Consider the following 23,122-nt stretch of genomic DNA (forward strand, 5'->3'; position numbering starts at 1 on the left):
TTGGGAATGTGTGGATATTGCAGAATGTGGATCCCAGATTTTTCTATTTTGGCCTTGCCTTTACAGGAATTAGTCTCTTCCTCAAAGCCCGATCGTGTCATACACACAGAGGAATCAGAGCAGGCTTTCCTTAATCTTAAGGATAGCCTGACAAAAGCTCCTGCATTGGGAATACCTGATTATGAAAAACCTTTTGATTGGTATTGTACGGAAGCCAATGGTTGTGCTGCAGGTGTCCTTACACAAAAACATGGTGATGCCAGTAGGCCCGTAGCATACTACAGTGCCCAATTGGACACGGTAGCAAGATCACTCCCCACTTGTTTGAGAAGTGTAGCAGCTACCGCTCTATTGGTGAGTAAAAGTGAGGACGTAGTACTGGGCCATGATATGATTGTCTACACTCCCCATGCTATATATGCTCTATTGAACTCAGCTCAAACCAGACACGTCTCTTCAGCTAGGTTTACCAAATGGGAACTAGCCCTAATCGCACCCGCAAACATCACTGTTAAACGTTGCAGCACGCTGAATCCAGCAACGTATTTACCATATGTACAACATGATGTACAAAGGGTGGAGGGAGACAAGTTGCTGGCGGGAGGTGAGTTCAGCGGACATAATGATATGCACGATTGTATGACATATCTGAATCAGACCTTTACTGCTAGAACTGACATACATGACACACCTTTAGAGAATGTGGATGTGACTTTTTATACAGATGGGAGTTGTCATAGACAAACAGACACAGGTGAATTATGTACAGGTTATGTTGTTGTAAATGACACAGACATCATAGAAGCTAAACCTCTTGGTCCTCCTCACTCAGCCCAGGTGGCAGAGTTAGTAGCACTAACTAGAGCGTGTAAACTAGCAGCAGGCAAATCTGCTAACATTTACACTGACTCGAGGTATGCGTTCGGGGTGGTGCACGATTTTGGGTCTCTATGGCGTCTGAGAAATTTTCTGACAGCAGCAGGCACACCAGTTGTACACTCCCGACACATAAAACATCTTTTAGAGGCAATCCAATTTAATCCAGTAATTAAATGTAAAGGCCATACATGTGAGGATGACCCGGTGTCACTAGGCAACAACAGGGCCGATGAAGCTGCAAAATGGGCAGCAGGGTTGAAAATGTTCTCTAGAACTGAAAAAATTATGTCTTTCCAAACAATTGATATGCTGAAGTTAATTGAGATGCAAAATTTGTGTTCAATTCAGGAAAAATCCATTTTGAAGTCCAAGGGATGTGGGCAAGAGTCCTCCGGGCTCTGGAGGGATGGACAAGGTAAACCAGTAGCCCCCAAGGCATATTACCCCAGCCTGACTGAGGCAGCACACGGTCTGACTCATCTGGGAAAACAAGGTATGTGCAAGTTGGTGAGGGCATACTGGTGCGCACCAGGGTTTTCTTCACAAGCAGAAAAGATAGCAATGTCCTGTCTGACCTGCTTGAGGAAGAACATAGGGAAAGCGATCCCTACCGAACCGTCCCACATTCCACCGACTGATGGACCTTTGCAGGTGACACAAATTGATTTCATCCAATTACCACCCTGCAGGAACCTTAAGTATGTATTAGTATGCACTGATGTATTTTCTAACTGCGTTGAGGCTTACCCAGCGGCCACTAATACTGCTGCGTTTACTGCCAAGAAAATAGTTCAGGAATTTGTATGCAGGTACGGTATCCCTAAAATCAAAATATGTGTAAGCTGATGGGTATTAATAGCCGACTTCATACCCCCTACCGACCGCAAGCCAGTGCCAAGGTAGAGAGGATGAACGGGACTATTAAAAATAAGTTAAGTGAAATTATGGCAGAGATTGGACTGGGATGGCCAGAAGCGTTACCTTTGGTCCTACATAAAGACCACTCCTAGACCCCCTCTAAATCTGTCCCCATTTGAAATATTGTTCGGTAGACAACCTCATTTGATTATAAGTCCACAGGAAGACTTGAAGGGTAACAACGAGGTAACTGTAAAGTATCTTATATCAATGAGTACGCAGTTAAAGCAACAGCAGCAGAAACTGAAATTGTTGTCTAATGATATGCCTGAAACTAACTGTCATTATGTTGAACCAGGAGAATATGTTATGATCAGAAATTTCTTGCGTTCAGGTTGTTTGACTGATCGGTGGGAAGGTCCATACCAGGTGCTGTTGACGAGTACTACATCTTTGAAGGTGGCCGAGAGAGATAGCTGGGTCCATTCCACTCACTGCAAAAAGGTCAATCAACCGTTGGAGAAACAAGTCGGAGACAAGGCTAATAGCGTGGACCTGTCGATCACGAGCTTGTTCCGGGAGGATTGAGCAGGTTGTAGTGAGATACCTGAACTGAGAGAATTTTGCAGGACTTGCTGTGACAATGGATGGGCCTGCTGTATTCATTTTCATATTCTCTTTTAGAGTGTTCACCATCCTGGTCGGTTTGGGGATATCCAGTGTCTGTGATGGGGGACAGATTGAGGAAACGGGAGCTGATGGCAGTGCTGATGGAGTGGAGTCAGGAGGAATGCAATGCCAATCAGGGGAGTGTCTGACCAATCTTAGTACTGTTATTGTTAAGAGAGCTGTCATTCCGGATACTCTGGGAAGGTATGGAGGTTTATCGTCTGAAGATTCCTGTATTTGTGAGCTTTGTGGGTCCCTAGTTGATGAGAACTGTATCCAACGGTGCCAACCTAATTATAACCCGTACTGGGGTGGGTATCCTTTAGAGGATTATCATAGCATGGTAGGCAAAGTGTTAAATCAAACTGCTGGGTGTGTTCACACATGCCACAGGGACAGCATAACGTAGGGTTTGTGCCATTTCCTCTGAATACCACGGAAATTTTAGAATTACAAAAAGGGAAAACCTTGGATGGAAAATTCCTCTCATCCAAACCACCTCATTTCAAACTCTATCAATTCCAAGTAGATAGATCACTTTTGTGTTTAAACATAACAAACCCCAATAAACCCGGGAGTTGGGAAGTGACGGGGAATAATCAGACGATGACCTTCTCACAAAGAGCTGATAATGAGTCCATAAACCATGATCTGTTACATTCAATTAAATCTAGTGGGAAACATTTTAGGTATCGGTATACATTGAGTTCCACCAAAGAAATTATTGGTAAGGTGCCAGATGGTTATTGTGCTAAAATAATACAGCCAGAGACTTTCATGAACCAGATGGAAGACCGAGAAATAGGATTGTTTGCAAGAGAAATGTGCTTGACGATGATGCATACCATCCCTTATGTTGTCCCTGATAATGTATATTTTGTATGTGGAAGAAAAGCGTATAAATGGCTCTCCCCGAGTTCTGAAGGTTTGTGTTACCTGGGAAGAGTAGTCCCAGAAGTTATGTCCCTCACACATGTTGAAATGCTTGGTATACATAAAAACACACCATCACTATATCTTCACACGCAATATGTACACAGAGGCAAAAGAAACATGATACCTGGTGATGTGCATAAAGCCACTCAGTTAATTAGTGAGACAACTGGCTTTCAAGTTTTAGTGGCACTGGATCCCACCAGGATCGCTCGGGGAACACTAAATTTTAGATATATTCAGGAACTTGCTAAATTGATAGATAATATAACCGAGATGTATGATGACACATTCTGGTATACAGGGAGAGAATTGCAAGCGTACAAGAAAGAACTGGTGCAACACAGGCTAGTGTTGAATTATTTAACTGCTGTTACTGGAGGGTATTGCGTAACATTAGCCACCCAATTTGGAGTAAAATGTTGCACCTATGTCACCAATGATACCAGCGACCCTAAGGAAGTGATAGACCGGAAGATGGATCAAATCCTGCAGCTAAAATGGGAGTTTCGTAAGAACCATAATGCTTCAGTGGCTGAAGTAGGGGAAAAGATAGAAGGATGGGTGTCATGGCAGAACCCAGTGAAATGGTTCTCAGGTCTAGGGGAATGGGTCCAGGATGTGATCGCCAGCATAGGCAAATTCTTGATCCTTATACTAATTGTCATCATAATAATTGGCATATGCGTCCAGTGTGTTCCTATTGTGTTGAAGTGTGGAAAATGTAAAAATAGAGTAAAACAAAAGAATGAAATTATGATGGTGGCCAGTATGAATACCGAGGTAAATACTGCATTACAACCATGAGCTAGGAAATACCATCATTTAATGTATATTTAGACATGCATAGAATGTATTATTGAAATGTTATTTTTAAAGCATCTCAGATAATGTAAAGTCTGAATTCCCCTTCAATTTTATAAGACTGGTGCATTCCCACACCTTTCACATGATCTTCCAAGATCCGCGGTGTGCGTATAATAGTAGTTTTATGTCCCCACCCAGAGACACATTATTGATGGATTAAGAACCACCTTGTGCCATCCCATAATAACACTAAATAATATGTAAATGTAAGCCTAAGTTAAAATTCCAACAACAGATTGTGATAGCATGTTGTTTGCTATCAAAGAGTGGACTGTCAAAGCTGGATAATTGGCTGAGACAAGATCAGTTTAAAATTGAATCGCAGCGACGCCATCTTGCGACTCGCCGCAAGACGCCATTTTAGAAATGAGATCGCAAGACGCCATTTTGCGAATGGCCGCCTAAGCGCCATTTTAGATAAACTTACACTTTAGTACATGTGGCGATATTACTATTAGCAACATGCGATTGCATCTTTCACCATTTCTCATACACACATTAATACGCACAATTAGCGAATGCATAGGACTTTGTATGAAACCGGTTATATTAGCTTTATGCGCACGCATCTGCCCCAAGTTAACTAGCGTCCTTATATCAAACCCCGCATACTCACCCATTACATATTCACACATAAGGTTTAATAAGCTTTAAAGTATAAGATTTAAGTTGATTCAGTTAGTATAAATGCTGTGAAATAAAGATATTTGATAACTAATGTTTTATACATGCTAAGAAAGCCGTGTTTGGTATCGTACTGATGCGTACTCTTTCAACAGAACTCCGGTACTATCGGTGTGGAGATCGCATCATGCATTCTCAACTTATGGACCGCAGAGACTTCAAGCAACAAAATGTATAACTGTTAAGATTTTGCATGGGTGCGGGAGGGCAGAGACCCCCAGTTGTTAGAGGCTGGGTGAGTCTATTTGAACCAGCCTGTTAAACCCTCTGTTACAGATGCTTCCTCCCTGGGAACCAATGACATCAGCAACAAACGTCTCTATTGTCCGGTCTATTCTGGGGGGGTATAAATATGTGTGCTCAAACACTGGGATTTTAGTCTTCGTGCTGAATGACGACGGGGTTTCTTGCTGATGCCTATCATCCGGTCCGGAATGCTGCGTATGTATACTGTACTTGGGGTCTGTATAATTCCTTTGTGTCTAATTGTGTCTGAATCAATAGCGTGTAACTGACTGTACTTTTACTTGAATAATACTTTGTGCTGTGGAACCACACATTCTAAGTCTGGAGTCTCTATTTACTGTATGACTGCGTATGCAAATTTGCATCATCTTTAGAGGTTTATAGGTAGGATTTTAGAAGGTATAGGTAGGGGTATATAGAGGTTCTGATCCAGTATCGTTAGTCCCTTAGTCTTTGTTTTTTCAGTCTTCGGTACAGGGACAGAGGGAAATGAAGGGTCCGGGGTGACTGGGAGCACAGTATGGGACGGATCACTTCATATCTGTGGACGAGCTGACAACCCTGCCAGCTGGAAAATGTAAAACCTGGAACACAACATACAGACACATGACTGACAGCAGCCTGGTTGCAGCTGAGTCATTCCATAGTATAATGACTTTTACAGTTTATTAAAGCTGGGTACACATCGGACAACTCAGGGGCATAGCCAGAACTTTGTGGGCTCCATAGCAACATTTCAAAGGGCCCCAGGGCCAGACCTAGGCAAACTAAGCAAATACCTAGGGGATCCAAGCCTGCCCAGGGCCGGTGGAGGTTTGGGGCAGGCACAGCCAGGGCACCTGCTGCCGGCATGGCAGAGACTCTGGCGCTACTACTGCTGCTGTGCAGCTTCAATGATCAGCTGACAGCTCTGATCGAATCTGCCAGCAGCAAACAGTGAGTGGGCAGCAGCAGAACAACCAGCGGCAGTTTGTGGGGCAGGGCTCTTGGAGGCGACTAGTGGTTAGCACCCTGCCAGCCTGAGTCGGGCAAAGCAGGTCTGCCGCCCGCGGCTTGCTGTACCTCGAGTCGGGCGGCTCTGCAGCCTGTGCTCAAGTAAAGCGAGTCTGGAACTGGAAGAGGGTCGGGGATTTGTGGTGCTCACAGCTGGGAGAGGGGTGCTGGGTGAGTGCTGATACCATGCTGTGCAGGGAGAGGGAAGTGCTGTGCTGGGTGAGGGCCAGGGTATTGTACTGGGAGGGGTGATGGGTGAGTGGTGCTGTGCTGGGAGAGGGGTAATGGGTGCTGTGCTGGGTCAGGGGTGCTGTGATCTGTGATGTGCAGGGTGAGGGCTGCTGGGATCTGTGCTGGGTGATGTGATCTGTGCTAGGAGCACAGCACAATGGGGGAAGAGGCCACAGCACAGTGAGACCACACCCCTTCCATGAGACACCTCTCTCTGCAGCTTTTGTTCACTGTGAGGAGTGTGCTAATGCGCAGACTCCAATCTTCTTGTCCCACCAATAAGGCTTCATGCCAAATTCCAAGATGTCCACCAAGATCACTACTGAGCATGTGCAGCGGCCATATCTTCCTTAGTCTTTATTGTGTTATGCTGGGTACACATTAAACGACCCGGCAATCTTGCCGATGGTCTGGGTGATTACCCTTCGCCCCAGACCATGTTAGACTGCCGGTACACACTAGACCAGTGGTTCCCAAACTTTTTTGAACCACGGCACCCTAGAGTATCAGAATTGTTTTCACGGCACCCCTAAGCCAAAAGCCTGTTATTGAAACTGTACTGTAGTAAAGTGAAGTAAATTGTGCTTAAGTATCATCCTTAGGTTCAGTGAATTGGTGGTGGACAGGTTTGCGCTTCTGTTAGTCCACATAATTAATTTACATTGACCATAAATAATTTGATTTGGTGCTGGACAACGAAACTGAAGCACATGAATCAGGCCCTCAGTACGCAGAGCACAAGGGGAAGTAGAAAGCGACCAAGCTTGAGGAGCACTGTAAGCAGGAGCCCGCCAATGTGAAATTGGGTCATTGTGTGGCATTATGAGAATTGAGGCACTAAAATGTGGCATATTGTAAACGGTGGAACTATGTAGTATATGAACTGGGGACTTTTGTGGCATAATTTGAACAGAACACTGTGTGACATAATGTTAACTGGGACCTTACAATGTGGCATAATAAGAATTGTGCACTACAATGTAGCATAATGTGAACTGGGAGCACACAATGAGGCATAATGTGAGCTGGCAACACTACCTTGGGGTATCAAATGAATAACCACTGTGGAGTGAGGCGTCTCTCAAGAAGTATTGGGGGTTCCTTCAAAATGTTGCTATTGAGTCCAAAAGTTTTAGTAACACCCCTACTGCTAGCAGTGATGGCAGCCTCAGAGCCTTTACCTGTGGCCCTCAGATAATCCTGCATTCTTGTACAATTGCTATAATATAGTGTTCCCGCTAGGAAGTGGGGAGGGCAGGGTGCAGACCCGCGGACAGCTCAACCTTTGCGCACGTGCTCCGGAAAATGGGGCATGGCAGACCAGGGAGGGGGCATGTCCTTACGGAACTTACGGGCTTCCTACATGCTTTCCCATCACAGTGAATAGATGCCGTGCGCCATGCACATGGTGTCTACTCACCTGGTTTTAATAGGTCACCGAAAATGTTCCAACCCGCGAGTGGGGAAGGCTCAGGGCAGGCTGTTTTAGCACGCCATGCTAAAAGGGCAGGGCGCATTTTGCCCTATTAACATTGGGCAGGGTGAGGCGCCCCGCTAAAACAGCCTAGTAGGAACACGATCTATAAACCTTGTTTTAAATGCCTACTGATGTTTTTACATCGGTGTCTCTTTCTTTGATTGAATATATTGTTCAAAATTATTACGGATTAAGGTTAATGTGCAGTCCTTTTGAAGTTTAGAGAGATAACCATTCCGCCCCTATCACTGTGCTGTAGCGTGAACCTTTCTTTAAAGCATTCACCAACATCTCCCCCTCATATATCTTTGCTCTTGTCAAAAGATACTCTCCCTCACAACTTCTTAGATCTACCTTGCCTCCTCTGATATAAGGTTGTCCAGGAACATTATTACCATTACTAGTTAAACAATGGTTAACTCTTACACATGCACAGTCCATGGCCACCATTCACTATAGGAAATACCTTCATTGATATTTGCTATTAGTGGTCCACCCTATCAATGTCAAAAACCAGTCACCATTAAACCATTAGTAGTTGTTAACCATTAATGGCTGATGGCCACCTCTTACCCACAAATTGTGGAACCCGAAGTGCCATACCAAGATATTTATGCACCCTGGGCAGGCTTGTTTGATTGGCTCCCTCATCTTAGCCCGTAAATACAGCAGATATGTGCACCTTCAGTTAAACCCCACCTGTTTTTAAAATGTTTTCTCAGAATGCCATACCCAGAACTCGAACTCCCAACCTCATGCACTACAGTTTGACAGCTAAAACATGGAGCTATTTGTTCCTGCATAGGAAGATTTGTAATTCTAACCATATGTAAACTAGTAGTAATTGTCAGTTTAAAACATTGCAGCTAAGCATATTTATGTATGGGTGGCTGACCATTACATTTGGCTTCCTATACTTAGAATGACAAAGATTCTTAAGCAGGAACAAATAGTTCCAAATGTTAGGTGTCTTATGTCCTGGGTATGTCATGTTGGGAAACATTTGTTTTAAATAGGTCGTTTATTGTTGAAACACCTTGGTTTGAGTTTTAAGTAATTAGTTTACTTCAAACTAGAAACATTGGTTAATATCAGAAACCATCTGTGTTTCCGAACCATTGTATAGGGCTAAACAATGTTTTTTGACCAATTTTAAAAATTGCATATACACTTCTAAATATATGGAAATATAGCCATTATTCTTTTGAAATAATGATCATAGAGGGAGAGATGGTTTGTCAGAGTCAGCAATGAGGCTACAAAGGTTTGCTTTGGAGTCCCATGGTGGCGTATTGTGATGGGGCAGATTTTAAGCCAGAAGTGACTGCAAAGATCAAAAGCTTCCAATTAATGTGTGAAATCACAGCACCATAGATGTGCATGCAACCTATTAGGGCAAAAGAAGCTAACTTCTTCTATGTCACTCTTGATGGATGGAAGTGAGATGGTATTGGTGGATGGAGATGGTGTCAGTGGAGGACAAAAATATGAGATATGGTAAGAACTTACCCTTGTTATCTCTATTTCTACGAAGTCCATAGGGTTCCACAGGATACCTTGGGGTATAGGTGTGACGTCAGTCGCAGGGCACCAAAGAGTTAAGCTTTCAGCCTCCCAGGATGCACTAGGTCCCCCTCCTATACCCCGCCCCCGGGCCAAGGCACCTCAGTTAGTTACCAAGCCATAGGCCGGAGGAGGAGAAGGAAGAGAGAGAACAAAGATCTGGACACATACAAGAATCACATTCTCACCAGAGGGAGACGGAAAACCGGTGACCAGAGCAAAGCCCATCTGCAGCACAGGTGCGACAGGGCGGGAGTCCTGTGGAACCCTATGGACTTCGTAGAAATAGAGATAACAAGGGTAAGTTCTTACCATATCTCATATTTTCTACTTCAGGGTCCATAGGGTATCCACAGGATACCTTGGGGATGTCCCAAAGCAGTATCCTTTAAGGGTGGGGACGCTCCTGTGCAGAAAGGAGAATCCGCCACCCGAAGGAAGCATCCTGAGAGGCGAAGGTGTCAAACCTGTAATACCTCACGAAGGTATGGACAGAAGACCACGTAGCAGCCTTGCAGATCTGAACTGCCGAGGCACCACGTCGAGCTGCCCACGAAGGACCCACAGACCTAGTGGAATGAGCCTTCAGAGAAGGAGGGACCGGTAGGCCTTCATGAAGATAAGCTTCAGAAATAGCCATACGGATCCAGGCTGCCAAAGTTTGCTTTGAAGCAGGCCAACCCTTTTTACGGAAGCCAAAGAGGACAAACAAAGCGTCCGACTTCCTAAACGAAGAAGTGCGGTCAACATAAGTCCTTAAGGCCCGCACAACATCCAAAGAGGCCTCACCCACGGAAAGACCCGGTGAGTTAAAGGCCGGAACAACTATTTCCTCGTTAATATGAAACTGGGAAACAACTTTGGGAAGAAACTCGGGCCGAGTGCGGAGCACTGCCCTGTTCCCATAAAAAACCAAGAAAGGGGGTCTACAAGAAAGAGCCCCTAACTCAGAAACACGTCTGGCCGAAGCAATGGCCAGAAGGAAAACAGTCTTAGCTGTTAGCCATTTAAGATCCACTGAGCCCAGTGGTTCAAACGGCGGTCCTTGGAGAGCCCTCAGGACCACAGCCAAATCCCAAGGCGCCACAGGTGGAACAAAGGGCGGCTGAATGCGGAGAACACCCTGCATAAAGGTGCGCACATCCGGGATTGTAGCAATCCTACGGTGAAACCAGACAGATAGGGCCGAAACCTGTACCTTCAAAGAAGCAAGGCGAAGCCCATGATCTAGTCCCGCTTGCAGGAAGGCGAGAATCCGAGACAGACGAAACTCCCGCGGTGCATAACCTCTCGGTCGACACCACTGGAAGAACGTATGCCACACGCGATGGTATATCCTCGCGGAAGACGGTTTCCGAGCTCGCAACATGGTACGCACCACAGAGCTGGAAAACCCCCGGGACCTCAGCATGGCCGTCTCAACAGCCACGCCGTCAAAGACAGCCGAGTCAGGTCCGGGTGAAGGCAAGGACCCTGAGACAGAAGGTCCGGTCGTAGCGGCAACCGCAGAGGAATGTCCACGGACAGACCCTGAAGGTCTGAGAACCAGTGCCGTCTGGGCCACGCGGGAGCTATCAACAGGAGCGTCCCTCCTTCCTGTTTGAATTTCCGGATTACCCGTGGAAGAAGGGAGACCGGAGGGAACAGGTATGCGAACCGGAACGTCCACCGGACGGACAGAGCATCCACCAGAGACGCCCCTTCGTCTCTTGTGCGAGACCCGTACACCGGCAACTTGTTGTTGTGCCGGGACGCCATGAGGTCGATTTCTGGAAGACCCCACCTGTCCACCAGTAGTTGAAAAACGTCCGGGTGCAGGGACCATTCCCCCGGATGAACGTCCTGGCGACTTAGAAAGTCCGCCTCCCAATTGAGCACTCCCGGGATGAAGACCGCTGATATGGCCGGAAGATTGCGCTCCGCCCAAACCAGGATCCGAGAGACCTCTACGAGAGCCGCCCGACTGCGAGTTCCTCCTTGCCTGTTTATGTAGGCCACGGTGGTAGCGTTGTCCGACTGGACCTGCACCGGGCGACCCTGGAGAAACCGCTGTGCCTGCTGGAGAGCATTGAAGACCGCACGGAGTTCCAAGATATTTATTGGAAGCTCCGCTTCTGTCGGCGTCCACCTGCCCTGGAACAAGTGTGGACCCGAAACTGCTCCCCAGCCCCGAAGACTGGCGTCCGTTGTCAACAGGACCCAATTTGGAACCCAGAACGGACGTCCCTTGTTGAGGTGGGTCGTCTGTAACCACCACGTAAGGGACAGGCGAACCTCCTGGGTGAGCACAATCGTCTGGGACTTCAGAGACTGAGGCAGCCCGTTCCACTTGGACAGGATCAGGTGCTGCAGAGGTCTGGAGTGAAACTGGGCGTATTCCACCATGTCGAACACCGACACCATGGAGCCCAGTAACCTCATCGCCGAGTGTAAGGACACCCGGCGGCTGTGCAGACAACTGCGCACCCTTGACTGTAAAGCAGAGATCTTGTCCTCCGTCACGAAGATCCTTTGCTGTCCCGAGTTGAATAAGGCTCCAAGATGCAGAATCCTCCGAGACGGGATTAGAGTGGACTTCTGCCAGTTGATTAGCCAGCCGTGCCGTTGCAGCAGTGCAATGGTCAGGTCCAAGTGGCGTAACAGGAGCTCTGGAGATCCTGCCACCAATAACAGGTCGTCCAAATACGGCAACATGCGGACTCCCTGCAGCCGCAGAGAAGCCGCCATGACCGCCATCACCTTGGTGAAAACACGTGGTGCTGTTGCCAGGCCAAAAGGTAACGCCCGAAACTGGAAGTGGTCGCTGCTGATTGCGAACCTGAGGAACTGTTGATGGCGCCAAAGAATAGGGACATGCAGGTAAGCGTCCTGTATGTCCAATGACACCAAGTAGTCCCCAGGTTCCAGCGCCAGAATGATGGACCGTAGGGTCTCCATCCGAAACTTCGGGACCCGCAAAGACTTGTTGAGTGCTTTGAGGTTGAGAATCGGACGATATGACCCATTGGGTTTCTGTACCAAAAATAGATTTGAATAGAAACCCTGGCCCCTCTGGGAGAATGGAACCGCCACTATAACTCCAGCCTGGAGCATAGTGTGCAATACCTTCCGCAGCTCCGTAGCCTTGTTCCGGTCTGATGGGAGACCCGTGGTGAAGAAGCGAGCCGGGGGTCTGTGCCGGAAGGAGAGGGCGTATCCGTGAGAAACCACCTCCAGAACCCAAGTGTCTGTCGTAGTGGTCGACCAACACTGGGCGAACTGTAGCAGGCGGCCTCCCACCCTGGGATCCCCCAAAGGGAGGCCCGGACCGTCAGGCCGCAGGCTTGTCATCTGGCTTGGGGGCCGGACGTCTGGTACTCCATGCCTGCTTCCGGGGCTTGACCGATTTCTTAGGGCCAGCCTGTCGAGGAAACGACTGTGGTTTGGGCCTGCCCTGGGCCCTAGATGACCGAAAGGACGATGGTCCCGAACCAGAAGGAGCAGCGGCCGACGGGAGACAGGCAGATTTGGCTGCCGCCAGCGTGGCCACAATCTTATCCAGATCCGGACCGAAGAGAACTTCTCCGGTAAACGGCAACGCTTCCAGACCTTTCTTGGAATCTGCGTCCGCCTTCCAGGATCGTAGCCACAAGGTGCGACGAGCAGCTACCGCTGCTGAAGAAATTCTAGACACCAGAGTACTAATGTCTAGAGCCGCCTCGTTGATGTAGGTGGCCGAATCACGGAGATTGCCAATCAACTCCGCCTGATCGGCCGGACAGTCGGATTCAAAAGAAGCCTCTAATGAATCCGCCCAGCGCTCCATCGCTCTGGCAACCCAGCAAATGGCCATAGCCGGCCGTGCTGCCCCCCCTGCAAGGGAATAAGCGGACTTCAGGCAGATTTCTACCTTGCGGTCCGTAGCATCCTTAAGGGAGGACATGGATGGCATCGGCAATGTGGCACTACGGACAAGACGGGTCACGTGAGAATCCACCTGTGGAGGGGATTCCCACTTCGCAAAATAATTATCCGCGAACGGATAAGCCACCGCCAGGCGTCTCTGCGGCTGGTATCTTTTGCCAGGTTGTTTCCACGCCTCCTCTAAATGGTCCACCAACTGACCCGAAAGAGGAAAGACTGTGGCATCGCCCTTCACATCTTTGAAAAAGGCATACTTAGATTTAGCCGCTGGGGGAACTTCGTCCTCAATCACCAAGGCTGTGCGGACCGCCTGAATAAGTCCAGGAATATATACTTTGGACTTAGCATCAGCGTCCTTAGTATGGAGAGGTTCCTGATCGTAAGGATCTAGAATCTCCCCATCATCAGACGTCCCTTCGTCATCCTCATAAGGAGCGGACAGAGACGCCACCGGCCTTTTATGAAACCGCATCACAGACTCCCCTTGCAACACATCCGACAAGTGCTGTACAGAACTCGTCAGGGAGTTAACCCACGCTGGCTCCTGAGAACCCGGGAGCGGGGAAATAGGGAGACTGTGGGGTACCACCAATTGTCGTGGGAACCCCTGCATGGGTGACGACACCACAGACTGCTGGGACAAACCCATCGGAGTAAACGCGGGCTGCGGAGCTAACTGGCCCACTAAAGCTGTTAACGCCTGAGCGAAACAAGCCCAGGGCGGCTCCTGTACCGGTGCTGTAACCGTAATAGGCCGCGCCATGGACAAACACTGCCGGCAAAGGCCCTCCGCGCTACCCTCCCCCTCCGCTAACGGTACTTTGCACGTGGTACACTGTAGCCGGAGGGGAAAATCACTTTCAGACATGATGGCACCACGTATGTGACCTCTCTCACCAATTAAGTATTAAATAGGCGAGAGACCACCCTGCAGCACCGCACCGCAAGGGCTTTAGCAGAAAGAACAGGGACAGTAATAAAGCTGACAGTTTAGATGAAGAAAAGATTACAGGCAGCAGCGCTAGCACAGTCACATACAATGCAGAGAAATAACAATTCCTGCACTAACAGCGCTGATCACTCAACTACACAGACACAGGGCCTGGTAGGACACAGCGCTGCATACACAGACCTGACCACAGCGGAGGAGAGGTATGCGGGGGGACCCAGACCACGATGCTTCCGTCCAGCGCTTCCAGCAGCGTTCACCATGCGTTCTGGAGAAGATGGCCGCCGAGGAGCAGAGAGGAGGCTGGCCTGGGGGAGGAGCGCTGCCACAGGACCAGTCGGCAGCATGCAGAGAGGGCTGTGTGCAGCGGGGGAGGCGCCGGCTGTGAGACAGGGAAGGCGCGCTCCCCTGGCATGCATTTAACCCCTGGGACGCCGCAGCGCTACCGCTCTGCTGCGGTCCGCTGTCCCAGGGGGTAGTGGAAGCGCAGGTTGGTCGCCTGGCTCCACGCTGCAGCCAGTCCCCAGGGAGCCCCCTGCCTGGGGACTTAGGACCATGTGATCAGCGGGGACCCACCGCGGGACCCCGCTGCTTACCTCTGTCCCCCTTGAATCCGGCCATGGTCCGGAGCATCTGGGGTCACCGCTAGCTGTGACCCCAGACGCCCACCAGCATCCCCGGATCAGTACCGGCGTTCTGGTACCGGCGGGGTGTAGGGAAGACAGCATGGACGTCAGGACTGACTGTCCATGCTGTACATCCAGTTGTGCAGCCACAGCTGCATGAAGAATAAGCTTCAGGGGCTCTTCTAGCCCCCACTCCAACAGGTGCACCCGACTCCGGCCGGGCACCAAACTAAACTGGGGTGCCTTGGCCCGGGGTATAGGAGGGGGACCTAGTGCATCCTGGGAGGCTGAAAGCTTAACTCTTTGGTGCCCTGCGACTGACGTCACACCTATACCCCAAGGTATCCTGTGGATACCCTATGGACCCTGAAGTAGAAAGATGGTATTGGTCGATGGAGATGGTATTGGTGGAGGAAGGTAGATGGTGTTGGTGAAGTAATGGAGATGATGTCGGTGGAAGGACAAGAGGTGGTGGAGGCTGAGAGATCATGGTGGAGAAAAGGAGATGTGTTTGTGGATGGTGTTGGTAGGGAAATGGTGGTGGAGGAAGAGAGATGGTGGAGTAAGGGAGATGGTGTTGGAAGTGAGATGGTTTGGTGAAGGGAGTGTCGGTGGAGGTTGAAAGATGGTGGTGGAGGGAAATGTGTTGGTAGATTGAGATGGTGGAGGAAAAGAGATGGTGGTGGAGGAAGTGAGATGGCAGTGGAAAAAGTGTTGGTGGAGGAAGGAAGATTGTGTTGGAAGTGGAAGGAAGCTGGTATTGTTGGAGGAAGGGAGATGGTGTCATTGGGGGAAGGGAGATGGTGCTGGTAGAGGAAGAAAGATGTGTTGGTGGATGGAGATAGTGGTGGAGGAAGAAAGATGCATTGGTGGAAAAAGGGAGATGGTGCAGGTTGGAGGAAGGGAGATTGTGTCGATGGAGTAAAGGAGATGCTGTTGGTTTATGGAGATGGTGGTGGTAGTCAGGGTGTCAGTGGATAATGGGAGATGGTGGTGGAGGAAGGAACATGGTAGCAGAGGGAGATGATGGTGAGGAAGGGTTATGGTAGTAGAGGAAGATGGTGTTGGTGGAGGAAAGGAGAGTGTGTTGGTGGACGGAGATGATTTTGGTTGAGAAATGGTATAAATGGAGGGAGGCATACGGTGTTGGTGGAGGAAAGGAGATGGTGTCAGTGGATGTAAGGGAGATTGTGTCGGTAAAGGAAGGAAGAGAATGACTGAGATGGTGTCAGTGGAGGAAGAGCGATGGTGTTGGTGGAGGAGGGGAGAGAGTGTTGGTTGAAGAAGGGAGAAAGTGTCGGTGGAGGACAGGAGATGGGGTTGGTAGAGAAAGAGAGGTGCAGATGGAGGAAGGCAGATGGTGCTGGTGGAGGAAAGGATATTGTGATGGTCTATGGAGGAACGGAGATTGTGTTGGTGGAGAAAGGGACTTGGGAATAGAGGGCCTGATTCAGAGAAGGACGCTCTGAATCAGGGCGTTTTTTTTTTTTTTAGTTCGGCCTCCTGGCCGCTCGCATAGCTGTGGGTGACCACCCACAGCTATTGCGAGCGGCCAAGTTGATGGTCGCGATGGTCAAGACCATCGAGCTTGCGACGAGACCCTTGTGGTAGGGTCTCGTGGCCGCAAGCCCCAGAGAGCTTCTGGCTCTAATAGACCCAGAAGCTCTCCCACTGACATCACTGGTGAGGGGCCGCCCCCAAACGGCAGGCGTTCCTTCGGGAACACCTCCGTTTGGCCAGCCACCCCCCCTGCCCGCCTACCAAACGGGGCAAGCTGTCAATCACCATCAAAAGCTCGCCCCCTTAGGTGCGAGACCCGGGTCTCGCGCATGCGCACGACGGAGCCGGCTCCATCGTGCGCATGCCCAGTGGGCAAACATCGACCCGGTTGCGGGCGCTCAGTGCTTGTGACCGGGTCTGAATCAGGCCCAGAGAGAGAGATCTCTCTCAACTGATAATTTTGGTGAAACCATGCTGCACTGCAGGTGGGGCACATTTTAAATATGCAGAGATTTAGATTTGGGAGGAATGTTTCCAAACTGACATCTAAATTGTAGAGTAATAATAAAGCTGTGCAGTATTTGTGGGCTACATGCAAAAGCAGCCAGTATTTACCCCACATGTAAAAAAATTTATGTATTTACACCCCTTGCATTGCAATATGGTTTGTTCAGGTTCACAGTTGAGAGAGATAGCTCACTCTGGGCCTGATTCAGAGCCGCTCGTAAGCGGCCACTCGTTCGCTCCGAGCGATGTTCGCACATCTGCGCATGGGTTGTAATGCGCATGCGCCAACCAGTAAGTGCGGTCGGAAATCGTGTGCTTGCAAAATAGCGAATGCCTGCTAATTTGAGTGACAGAATGAGGCGTTTGTGGGTGGTAACAGGGGAAGGTGCTTGAAAACGGGGAGTGGAGATCCGAACGCAGGCGTGCCAAATGGTCAAAACGGGCGTTTTAAGGGTGTGCATAATTAACAAAGCAGCGTCATCGACCACGTCAGTTGGTTGTCTTTTAGCGTGAACTGCTCGCATGATTGCGGTAGGAAAATGCTACCACAAGCACTGCGAGCAGTTCATACGCCTTTTGATTTACTCAATTAATCTAATAAATAGCGGAGATGACGTATGATGCCAGCGGCCAAGGGACGTCTTTACAAAATAGCGAGCGCATGTTTCGGGCGCTCGCTCAGACATAGAGGCGTCAACAGACCGCAAAGAGCGAGCGCTCAATTTAAATAGCCAGCCCCTTTTTCTGAACGAGTGTCCGCAAATAGCTTCCGGCTCTGAATCAGGCCCTTGGTGCGGGTGGAGAAAGAAAAATTGTGTCCGTGGAGGAAGGGAGATGGTGTCGGGGGAGAAGGGGAGATAGTGTCAGTGGATAAGAGGTATTTTTCAGAAAAGGAAGGGAGATGGTATTGGTGGAGGTATGGTGGGTGTCAGTGGACAATGGAAGATGATGGTGGAGGTAGCGAGATGGTGTTGGATTATGGAGATAGTATTAATAGGGAGATGGTGGTGGATTAAGGGATATAGTGGTAGAGGAGATGGTGTAGGAAGGGAGAGTGTGTTGGTGAATGGAGATGGTGTGGATGGAAGAAGAGAGATGATGAGGATGGAGGAAGGCCGATGGTGTTGGTGGAGGAAAGACGATTGTGTTGGTGGATGGATATGATGTTTAGTGTTCATTCTAGCAGCCTGCACCTCTCACAATCTGTGCAGTTCCTCTTTGCCTGGGGTGTCACTCTCTGCTCTGGTGCTTCTAATACACTCAGCTAATGCAACAAACTGCTAAGATATAGATCAGTGTGCTAGAAGCACCAGAGAAGAGGGACACCCCAGAGAGGAAAGAGAACTGCATGGGGTGTAACAGGTGCAGGGTGCTACAATTAAGACTAGTGTTAATGCCGGAATGGAGATGGTGTCGGTGGAGGAAGAGAAAGGTGTTGGGGGATGGAGATAGTGGTGGAGGAAGGGAGCTGGTGTCGTGGAAATGTCGGAGATGGTGTTGTGGAGAATGAGAGATGTGTTGGGGATGGTGTTGGTAGGGAAATTGTGTTTGTTGTATATGACAATAGGAGTAAATATGGGTAGAACGGGCAAAGGTAAAAAGTAAGCCAGTGAAAGAAGAACCAATGGAGACGAAGGAAGGTCCTGCAGGAAGAAGTGATCAGTTCCCCACAGATAGAGCCGCAGGATACAGAGACGTGCAGTGAGTAATACACAGCATGTAGGGGAACGACGAGAGAGGAGGCCGGTGACCGCTGCTGCAGCAAACACCAGTCCCAGCAGGGCAGCCGGGTCCGGCTTCTCTTTTCCCCGCTGTTGCTGCTGCTGACTGTGACGCCGGTAGGCGGCGGCTCTCCGGCCGGACACCCTCCTGGAAAGCCGGGACCAGGTTGGTCTCGTGACGTCACATCCGGAGTGGCCATTTTTCTGCCAGGGCTAACGGATTGTGCGGGTCGGTGCCCGGGGAGCTGCCCGTGACCCGCAGCCATGTCCGACTTCGACAGCAACCCGTTCGCGGATCCGGACCTGAACAACCCGTTCAAGGTGAGCTGGGTGCGAGGGTCTTGTACATGCATGTTGTATGTGCTATCTCCACGTATATATGTGTGTGCAGTGCTCCTGAGTATGTAGCTGGTCTTGTGTCATGATGGGTACCTGTACATGGCAGGAACACTGTGTGTTTACTATGCATATCCGTGTGTGTGTGTGTGTGTGTGTATATATATATATATATATATATATATATATAATTAGTTGTGCTGATGCATGTCAGTATCTGTGTACATAGATTGCAACACGTATACATGTCATACTGCAGAGCCCTCCATCTATTCCTTCCCTGCAGGCTGTATGTACTGACCTGTCATTCAGAGGTTTCCCTATTAGATCAATAGAGTGAGGCTGCTGGCAGGTTACAATATTGTCTAAGTAAATATTACTATATTGGGATTGCTGTCCCGTGTGTGCTGCTCTGTGCTATACAGTACACATATGAAAGTATTGTTTGCACTGCTGAACGGTATTTGACAGGTATAAAGTTAAACTAAATACTGTGATTACTGTTGACTTATTTGTTACCTTAGGTATGTTTCCACCTCGGTACTCAGGATGTACAGTAGGATGTCCTGAAAGCTTTGCCTCCTCCTCTCACAATCTTTTTTTACTTGTCTGTATACTCTTGCCATACACATTTTAATACAAATTTTATATTTAAGAACTGTTTTACATAATTTGCAGTGATATGTAAGTAATACAATAGCCAGGTGGATTGGCACTCCCACTATTCACAGCAATGTGGCCGATGTCCTCACAATCCTTCAGGATACATAGTAATGGTGCAGCACTCACAGCTTCAAATATTTCCACATATACCTACTGTAGTTTCCAACGCTCCTTACTTTGTTCCTGCTAGGCTGTTTCAGCTGCCTGATCTTTAAAGGCTAAAATGTGCCCTGCAACTTGGAGGTGCCTCGCTGATCACAGCCTAAAGCAGGCGGACTGGTGGCGCATCGCCTCCTGCTATGTTGCTGTACATCTCCCTCACACCCCCTGCCTGCATCTATTGACAGTGCGGGGAGAGCTTGGAGGCAGCCCAGCATCTCCAGGGAGAGCTTGGGGTCAGCCCATCATGCCCCCTATGTAAAGAGGTGTGCTGAGACCATGCCCTATTTTCCATGTGCCTGCCCTCTTGATCAGTGCCCTGCCCGATCAAGAAGCTACAATGAACACTATGGGCCCTATTTATCAATATTATTTTTACACCCTTTTCACATTATTTTAGTATTACATACATTTATTACATACATTTATTAAAGGGCAATTGGAGTAGTTTTTATGAAAAACTGCTCTATGTCCTTTAATTCGCATATAAGTATGCAGATTGCATTTCCCATACTTGTAATGGGAAATGTGATCTGCCTGAGATTTACTAAAAATATATTGTTCAAAAATACAGGGGGAAGCCCTATGATAACGCCACCTGGAAATGGCGTTATCCAGGGTTTCCCCTAGTTCCCCGACTCCTGCTCTGCTCTCCAGCCACCTGTGATCAGCTTTATGGTCTACATAGACCACAAGCTGATCATTGGAAAAATTAATAGTTAAAAAAAAATACTTACCTGCATCCAGGGATCGGTGCTCCCGTGATGTCCTCTGGGGCTCCGGTCAGCTGGTTTCCCGGCTCCTGCACTGTGACCCTGGTCAGCTGTTGCATAGAACAGCTGACCGGGGTCACCGTGCAGGAGCCGGGAAACCAGCTGACCGGAGCCCCAGATGGAGGACTTCACCAGAGCACCGATCACCGAGGTAAGTGAAAGCTAAGCGGTTTGTTTGCTGTTGCATGTACAGATACCTTCTCACTGTTTTTTTTGTGAAAAATATAGTGAGAAGATTGTGAAGGGGATATGCAGGGACAGAGCTTTATCGCAGTCTCGGTCCCTGCAAGGGATTTTTGATAAATCTTATGGCCCGTACACACGGGACGATCAGGTATCGTCTGATCGTCCTACATGTGCTGGATGTTCGATATCGAACATCCAGCAAGATTTACCAACCCCCAAACGACGTAACGACTCGCGATCGGGTAAACGGGCTAACCTGGTCGCTATCGACCAGCTTTGCTTGCATGCACAGGCGATGGTTGATATCGATGCCCGCGCATCAACCATCGTTTGGTCGTTGGAGGGGGTTAAAAAAAAGTTACAGTGTGATATTTCTGCCTAAATTCGCATTGCATACACACGGTCAGAAAAAAAGGATGATATAAACTATAATGTTTATATCATCCTTTTTTTCTGACCGTGTGTATGCACCATTAGTGATATTTCCAAAATTCGCAATGCGAATTTAGGCAGAAATATCACACTGCAACTGCATTTTAAATGTGAATTGTAGTAAATAGGGCCCTATATATAGCAAAAGTTTACTTAAGTTAAATTACGAGTTTATGAAAGTTAGGTTAGTGTACCTCATGTTCTAAACTTTTTCCCCTTAACTAATATATAGTAATATTTTATGGATATCAGCTTTCATAGTGCCACATAAACAAGTCAGTGGACTGCGGTTTATCACTGGTTATATTGCTGTACAGTAGAGCTTAGAAGTGTATATAGTGCTAAACAGTAGCAGGTATCACATCCTTCATCTTCCACCAGGGAGACATTTATGAAAACTATTTTAAACCAAAAGCTGCATACACACACAACGATTGAGTTAATGAACGATTTTAGTAAACTATTTTCTACCTTGAAAAAATTAACTAAAATCGTTTACTAAAGTTGTTCATTTACTATGTTCATATAAATGTAATGAACGATTTTTATGAACTACAAACGATTTTTGCATATTAACTTAATGAAAATCGTTGAGTTGACAAGTCTGACTGAACTACAAACGTGAACGCGCATGAACAATAATCGTTCATCTTTTGACTCGGAAAGTGAACGATTTTTTCAAAAGATTATCGTTAAATGATATAGTTTAACGATAATCGTTCAAAAAATCGTTGTGTGTGTATGCACCTAAAGTGTTAAGAGCATAGGTGCTGGTCTGAGCAGCCAATCAGAGCTTTGCTTTAACATCTTAACCCATATCTGGTTGCTACGGCCGACGCCAACTTTCCTAGAAGGTTATCTGTACAAAAGTTTTTATATACGTCGTCCAGAATCTTTCAATGTTGTTCTAAAAATGTTTGTCACAAAAATATGATTGTTGTCAGTTGTAGCTAGAATTTATCATCTGCAGTATCCTCTATCCATGTATGTTTTATGCGACAGGGTCAGATTCTGCAGTGAAGTAAAACGTTTTCTTGTCATATAGTACATATGTGCTGAAAAGTTCACCAAAGTCTTTGGCACATATTAATATTTTACTTAGTCTACATGAGCACTTCACTGTTGTTAAATCATTTGTCGGCGCATGTCCCTCGCTGACGATATCGCCCCGACGGGCGATGCCGCTAACACACGGGAGCACGCATCGTCAGCGCAATAGCGGATACACACTGCATGATGTGGACGGTATGTGGATCGGACGACTTATTGTCTACAGTCACTATTATGTACTTGTGATATATACGTTTTTTTCTATATATTAGTTGATGATTGTATTGACCTATAGATCCCCCATGACTCATCGCATTATATCTGCTGTTCTCTTAAATGAAGGGAGACTGTCACAGCTGTATTGTCTATAGTGTGGTTGTTCTGTCTCTGGTTACATGCAGGCCTACAATTACACATTATTAATGATGCTGTCTAATACAGAACCGTGCCACAGAAATGCAGCCAGTTATACGCTGTAATGTTGTTGTTTTTTTGTGGGTTTTGCTTACATAAACCATGTTACACTGCATGGTACAGTGTAAGTCAAACAAAACTAATTCATAGACCCAAAGAGCTTACAGTCTAAAGCTGGGTACACACTGGAGCGACCGATAATTGTTCCGACTATTTCCCATGAGCGGGGATTGAGTGTACACACTAATAAGACAGAACGATATATCGTTATATCGACAGCGCTCCAGTGTGTACTTAGCTTAAGATCTTGCGTTTAGTTTTTGCTATATATTTATCTGCTTGCTGCTACTACTACTAGAGCTACAGGAGGTTGTTTAGTGGTGCTAGTTAATAAAAAGGATGTTTCTTTAATATTAATGAAACCCATGTGAACCTGACTTAACCTGGTAATAAAAATATATCCTATTCTCATCATTGTTTATTTATAAGGTGTTGCAGAACTC

At 47.7% G+C, this 23,122-nt stretch overlaps 1 protein-coding gene across 1 annotated transcript in view; it reads left to right on the forward strand.

Moving 5' to 3' along the window:
- The first annotated feature begins 18,792 nt into the window (after positions 1–18,792).
- SCAMP1 (secretory carrier membrane protein 1) overlaps positions 18,793–23,122 on the forward strand; it is a 39,810-nt gene continuing 35,480 nt past the window's right edge. Inside the window, exon 1 of the mRNA XM_088443911.1 lies at positions 18,793–18,927. Coding sequence (XP_088300037.1) covers positions 18,871–18,927 — 57 coding nt within the window. The 5' untranslated portion in view covers positions 18,793–18,870. The remainder of the gene's footprint in view (positions 18,928–23,122) is intronic.

This window comes from Taudactylus pleione, unplaced genomic scaffold (genome assembly GCF_031769625.1).
Source record: "Taudactylus pleione unplaced genomic scaffold, aTauple2 ptg000336l, whole genome shotgun sequence".
NCBI lineage: Eukaryota > Metazoa > Chordata > Amphibia > Anura > Myobatrachidae > Taudactylus > Taudactylus pleione.